This window comes from Limulus polyphemus, unplaced genomic scaffold (assembly GCF_000517525.1).
Source record: "Limulus polyphemus unplaced genomic scaffold, Limulus_polyphemus-2.1.2 Scaffold1529, whole genome shotgun sequence".
Classification (NCBI taxonomy): domain Eukaryota; kingdom Metazoa; phylum Arthropoda; class Merostomata; order Xiphosura; family Limulidae; genus Limulus; species Limulus polyphemus.
This window is the reverse complement of record NW_013667139.1, coordinates 206,638-213,923: the sequence shown is the minus strand read 5'-3', so window position 1 is coordinate 213,923 and position 7,286 is coordinate 206,638. Positions and strand designations below refer to the sequence as shown.

The following is a 7,286-nucleotide window of genomic DNA, read 5'->3' as shown; positions in this document are numbered from 1 at the left end:
GCAGACATACAGCTGTGCCACTGGAGGGCTCCAGAATGATCTATTTAATACCACACATAAGAGTATTTAACAACTTCATTAAATCTGACAAGCAGATTATATAGAACATCACATATAATGGTCCTTAGAAGATTTCACTGGAAGTTACCGGCAGGTTATATAAAATATCACATATAATGGTTCTTAGAATATTTCACTGGAAGTTACCGGCAGGTTATATAAAATATCACATATAATGGTCCTTAGAAGATTTCACTGGAAGTTACCGGCAGGTTATATAAAATATCACATATAATGGTCCTTAGAAGATTTCACTGGAAGTTACCGGCAGGTTATATAAAATATCACATATAATGGTCCTCAGAAAATTTCACTGGATGTTACCAGTGGGTTATATAAAATATCACATATAACTGTGTTATATAGATTTCACTGGATGTTACCAGTGGGTTAATATTTCTGTTCTTCTGCTTGTCTTTTCTTTTTTCTGTCTACATGGCATCATCACAGTCGATCAATAAATTCCTAACAGATTAATCACTGTTTCGTAATACTTATTTTCGTACGCACTGATCCAAAGTCAGACCACCCATGTTGGATGGTGTCTTCATCGAGTTCACTCAATTCCGGCATTTAAACATAAAAACACAGATCCAATCCGTATGGTTTCACGATTTAAATATTTCTTTTGTCACCGGTTGGTTTTTCATGAACCAACTTTGGCTAATCGCGTCAGGCCTGTCTTCTCACTCTGTTTTAGATGATCCAAGATAAATATCAACAAGGCTTGGGTTATCCAATAAATGGATTTCATTTCTACTGGACAGGCTTAATGAATCCTTGTTTCAGCTATGATAAGATCTCGATTTCCTGAACAAGTATCCTTGGTTAACATTTGAATTGTACTCTTCTATTGACGTTTGGTTAACACTATGGTAAGGCCCACTCAATTCAGACTTTAAAAACAACAAAAAACAAAGTGTATTTTACTTGTAAGCTTAAGCCTAATAATAACACTACTCTAATCATAAACTAATAAGCTTTCTTTTAAAATTTCATCAAATTGTTTGAGAAGCAAAAAATTCCTATAATCATTCTTTACTTAACACTTAATTTTAGAGCTATTTTTATATTAACATATAGTGTTCTGTAACGTTAACAACATCGAAATACCTCATTTATTGTATCCTAGTTTAAACATATATATATGTACAACTGTGATCTAAAAACTATAACCAGAAACAACTTAAATATGTACATCAAGAACAAATACATATTTATACAATTCTCGGTCTACGATGTGGAAATATTCATACATGTAAATATATATATATATATAGAGAGAGAGAGAGAGAGAGAAAGTTGTAGAATTATAAAAGATCAGAAATGTAGAAGAGATGTAACAAAAATGATGTATATTTGGGAGTTTGAAGAGATGCAAAAAACAAGAAAGAAATAACAATAAGTCAAAAAGGAAATGGGTGGATTTCGAAGATGATTAAAAAATAAACAACAAATGTTCAACCATATCGAAGAATTTGTAAAAGAAGAAGAGGAGAAAAATAGTTATAAATAGATAGATAGTAAAACACATAAATAATAATGTTGAATTATATGGAAAACTGATATATAAAATGCACTAATTTCTGGATGTAAAAAATTCTCTAAGGAAGCTAAATTCAATTTAAGAGAATTGTCGAATTCTAGATTATCATCTCAAATTTTGACTCAATTAAATAGAATTGTCCAATTCTAGATTATCATCTCAAACTTTGACTCAATTAAATAGAATTGACGAATTCTTAATTATCATCTCAAATTTTGACTCAATTAAATAGAATTATCCAATTCTAGATTATCATCTAAAATTTTGACTCAATTAAATAGAATTGACGAATTCTTAATTATCATCTCAAATTTTGACTCAATTAAATAGAATTATCCAATTCTAGATTATCATCTCAAATTTTGACTCAATTAAATAGAATTGTCCAATTCTAGATTATCATCTCAAACTTTGAATCAATTCAATAGAATTGACGAATTCTTAATTATCATCTCAAACTTTGAATCAATTCAATAGAATTGACGAATTCTTAATTATCATCTCAAATTTTGACTCAGTTAAATAGAATTGTCCAATTCTAGATTATCATCTGAAACTTTGACTCAAATAAATAGAATTGACGAATTCTTAATTATCATCTCAAACTTTGAATCAATTCAATAGAATTGACGAATTCTTAATTATCATCTCACATTTAAGCTGGAGCAGAAAAAGTAAAAGTAGTTTATCCTCACCAAATAAGAAGCTCTCGAACGAGGTCTTTGTGGCTGACTATGGTGGTTGTCATCCAAGATAGGACTGTGAACACGAGAGGGTGCTGCATATACATGCTGTTGGATTGGAGGAACTGATGTTGTTACTTGTTTGTCTGCAAGGTGAGGCTGATAAGGACACAGAAAAAAACAGTTTGAATAAATATTGGTTAACATAAATCCTCAGATGACTTCAAACAACAAATATTTTTTATAAAGATTGAAGTAAATATTGATTAACATAAATCTTCAAAGAATAAAATATCTTTGTACGTATTTTACTGAGTACTTGTTAATATATACATATATAAAAATGACTTCAAACAACACATTATCAGAAGTTCAGTAAAATTGATTATTATTAAAAGTATTCGGCAAAGCAAAATTTTAACAATATTTCTATTTCAGTTTCTGGAACACTTAGTACAGGTCAAATCACCTCGTATATACGTCCAACTGCATCAGCGAGGTGATGCCACCTCATTCGATCTTCTACTGATAGCCTACTGGACCGTCTCGGAGTGCTGTTTTCGTTGACGTAATTATAAATCTGACCAATTCTAGCTGAAGGCGAAGTTCCCATCTTTTTATCATTTTTGTTCGACCTTCGACTAGGAATAAAAACATATTAATTTTAAAACTTCAAGAGACAATAAAACTTATTGAAGTTCTTTTCTAGAAATATTCACTTATTAACTTCGACATTACAACACACATTGAAACGTTTTTTAGAAATTTTCATTTATTAACTGCGAAACTACAGCACTTATTAAATCCAAGTTCGATTCTTTAGGGAAATTCCACTTATTAACTTCAATACCACAATAATTAAGTTACATTCTTTACGGAATTTTACTAATTTCTTCGATACTACATTATGTATACAAATACTTCTTCAGCTCAGTGTATAGAAAGTTTATGTAAGAAACTTATGAATAAACCATAAAGTCCTAATATGAGATGTAAAAAAAAACTTTACATTTCTCTACAAGCAAACCTTTTATCCTCAAAGAGTTGTTAATTATTTACATATGGCTATTTTCAGATCATTTAAATTACAAATTTGCAGAAATAAGATACATACTTCCAGACACAAAGACAAATCAGTGTTAAGATGATGATGACAGCAGCGGTGATGGATGCTCCGAGGGCAACACCTAATACTGTAAAAAAACAGAGTGTTTTAACATGATGTAAAGACAAGTAAAGATGATGATGACTACAGTCGTGATAGCTGCTCCAAGAGCGACACATAATACTGCAAAAAACACAGTGTTTTAAATGATATAAATATACGTTAAGATGATGATGATGATGACTGTAGTTGTGATGGATGATCCAAGAGTGAAACCTAATACTGTAAAAAACAGTGTTTTAACATGACATAAACTAAGAAAGAAAACACACTCATTTGGTTGTAAGATATGGAATTATTGCATTGATGTTTTCAAGAGAGAAGGTCAAATTGTTTCTCTTTTTTTTTAACTCTACTATTTGGACAAGAATCATGAAGGAATGGTTAGATATATCTGGTAACTAGGCTACTATGTTTTGTTCTATTTGTCTTGGAAGACCTAACTTAGCTTGGCCGATGTCCAGTCAATAAATGTTGATATGTTGTTATCGTGAAATGTATATTTAAAGAAATGATTCTGTGACATTTTTGAAGGACTGATTAATCACCTAGATATTATCACTAAAAGCTACGTAAAAAAAACAAAAACGTTTATTACTTTATTGTTTCAGGAAGAAAGTTATTAATGGTTTTAGACTAAGTTTGGGTTTATTTTCCAACATCAAAATCAACACAATAGCCATAGTAACATGATGATTTGCTGCTACAGTAAATAAAACAACATCTCCATAATAACGACGACAAAACTAGTGTTGAGAGTTATAAGTATGATAAATAACATGATAGTAATAATGTTAAAGAAGCATGAAAATAAGAGAAATAACAACTTACCCTCTCTGTCAATATCACAATGTGTACCCATATAATTGTCCCTGCATCTAAAAAATTATATAAATATAACTTCGAGATAAAATAACCTAGATAAGAAGTTTCATAAAGTAACACACAATCTGTGATGACTTTAATTAGTGGTGGGATGCTTGTTCTATCACTCAATCCATGATTACTTTAATTATTGGTAGGGTGTATTATTCCATCACTCAATCCATGATGGCTATATTTATTGGTGGGATATATTATTTCATCACTCAATCTGTGATAAATTTAATTATTGGTTGGATATATTGAGCTATCATTCAATCCATGATTACTTTAATTATTGGTTGGTTATATTGTGCTATCACTCAATCCTTGATAAATTTAATTATTGGTTAGATGTATTGTTCAATCACACAATCAGTGATAAATTTAATTATTTGTTAGATGTATTGTTCAATCACACAATCAGTGATAAATTTAATTATTGGTTAGATGTATTGTTCTATCACACAATCCTTGATAAATTTAATTATTGGTTAGATATATTGTGCTATCACTCAATCCTTGATAAATTTAATTATTGGTTAGATGTATTGTTCTATCACACAATCCTTGATAACTTTCATTATTGGTTAGATATATTGTGCTATCACTCAATCCTTGATAAATTTCATTATTGGTTAGATGTATTGTTCAATCACACAATCAGTGATAAATTTAATTATTGGTTAGATGTATTGTTCTATCACACAATATGTGATAAATATAATTATTGTTTTGACATATAGAATACTTATTGTTAAACAATGTTCTGTTGCTTCTAATGTTTCATTTATAATAATTCATAAAAGAGATACATCATAGTTATTTCGTCGTGATTAGCTTCCTAATGTTTTAAATTTCTGAAGGGTACTACAGACCTTCCTGTGTGATGTTTATGAAGTCACAAGTCACCCAATTTGCTCAAACCTTACATTCATTGCTCACCTTTAGTATCGTGTAACAATTGTGAAACTAATAAGTTGAAGAATCAGTACTGCTGATCATGGTATTGTTACCTAATGTCAATTATTTTATTTTATGTTAGATCTTTCCCTTCCCCAAAATAGATTCAGCATATAAACTGAACCTTCATCAAGACAGTGCCCTAACGTCACTCAGTGACACTGCCCCTAACAGCAAAGATTGGCTTGCTTTCTATGCTTCAACTATTAATGACAAAAATTAGCTTCTTTCTATGAATCCATTCCTAACGATAAAAATTGGCTTTTTATGGTGTGAATCTATTCTTAACAACAAAAAGTGGCTTATTTATATAAATCCATTCCTAGTTACAGAAAGTAACTTGTTCTTTATGATTAGTGCCTAATGACATTGATTTGATTGTACTCACCAACTCTGTCCCAAATAAAAATGACTGACTTGCAGTTAGTGATTTTGTACCGAATCAACTGAATTTTACTTCTTATGAATTCATTCCTAAAGAAAATGAAATATTTTCTAATGTGGGACTGATTCTAACAACAATGATACACTAAGTGACTCTGACTAGAGCAACAGTGATAGATTTACACTAAGTGATCTGACTCCAGCAACAATGATATATTTACACTTATTGACTCTGACTCTAATAACAGTAATACATTTACACTAAGTGACTGTAATTCTAGCAAGTGATATATTTACACTAAGTGTCTCTGACTATAGCAACGTTAACAAATTTACACTAAATGGCTCTGACTCAAGCAACAGTGATATATTTATACTGGGACTTACTTGCAAGCAGTGGTTTCTTTACTCACGACACACTCTCCATGATTGTTACAGAACTCTGAAGAACAAGCTAAATATATACAAGGAGAGAACTTAATATTAGTATTCAAGTTTATTTTGTAAATTAATTATCAATATTTGGTTGTTGTTCTTTTCTTATACAGACTGGCATTAAGACATGTTTAAAATATTTGAAACAAAGCACATATTTAGATTCAGATTAAGCACATACCGTAGCACTGTCGCCCTGCTTTCCATCGGTCATTTTGAAACTTGTCTAAATATCCAGGTTTACAATGACACCAGAAAGAACCAAGTTCATTTACACAGTAGCCATTCTTGGAACAATCATTCGTATCTGGATCAGCACACTCATCGAAATCTGAAAAATATAGAGCTCATAAACTTTAACATGTTCTGTTAGATACATCCACACAATAACTATGTTATTTCATATGTTCTGTTGGATACATACACACTAAATCTGTATGATTTAACATGTCCTGTTAGATACATACACACAATAACTATGTAATTTCATCTGTTCTGTATAACCACATTATTAAAAAGTTTGTTAATATACATAAAAATTGTTATAATTGTACTTTTTAAATACAATTTTAACACAGAGAACAGCTTTTATTTTGTAGGTAAGTCTTAAAACACAGACACTTATGTGAGTATGGCAAAGTTTTTCATACCTTCTACTAACGGAACTGGACTGGGTGATTCTTGGACCTGTAGTCGACTGTCTCCAATGTTCTGGTTTATCACTTTATTCAGTTCGTTTTTCAGCTGCTGTTTTACCGAAGTCTTTTTAGTAGTCGTAGTTTCCTTCAGTTTTACAGTAGCATTTACCATGAAAATACCTCCAATAGAATAGAAAGTATTCACTTTGACCCCTAAAAAGTCCTTGGCCAGAGCAGTATATGGAAACAAAGAGCTCAGCTAAAGTAAAAAAACGTTTGTAGATTCAAGAACTTTTATCAATGAACAAGAAGGAGAAACACTGTAGAAAGTATCTGGTCCTAATAAAGACAATAAACTTATTTTACGTTTGGGAATACTGCATGGAAATTATTTGGCCTCCATTTGAAAGTCTTTTAGAGAATAAATAGAATTAGCCAATGATATAAATATTTAGCGCTATAAGCACTCAAGCTTACCGCTCTGCCGTCAGGAGGTAAAATATTGTTACAACAGCGGAAGTCACGTGACTCTAATAACACGTGATGAGTAT

At 30.7% G+C, this 7,286-nt stretch overlaps 1 protein-coding gene across 1 annotated transcript in view; it reads right to left on the bottom strand.

Annotated features, from left to right (window-relative positions):
* Positions 1–488: 488 nt before the first annotated feature.
* Positions 489–7,286, bottom strand: part of LOC111086895 — an 11,317-nt gene continuing 4,519 nt past the window's right edge. The window contains exons 4-11 of the mRNA XM_022391599.1: positions 6,748–6,994; positions 6,279–6,428; positions 6,050–6,116; positions 4,286–4,332; positions 3,404–3,482; positions 2,759–2,930; positions 2,302–2,448; positions 489–956 (exon numbers count right to left, since the gene is read on the bottom strand). Coding sequence (XP_022247307.1) covers positions 846–956; positions 2,302–2,448; positions 2,759–2,930; positions 3,404–3,482; positions 4,286–4,332; positions 6,050–6,116; positions 6,279–6,428; positions 6,748–6,994 — 1,020 coding nt within the window. The 3' untranslated portion in view covers positions 489–845. The remainder of the gene's footprint in view (positions 957–2,301; positions 2,449–2,758; positions 2,931–3,403; positions 3,483–4,285; positions 4,333–6,049; positions 6,117–6,278; positions 6,429–6,747; positions 6,995–7,286) is intronic.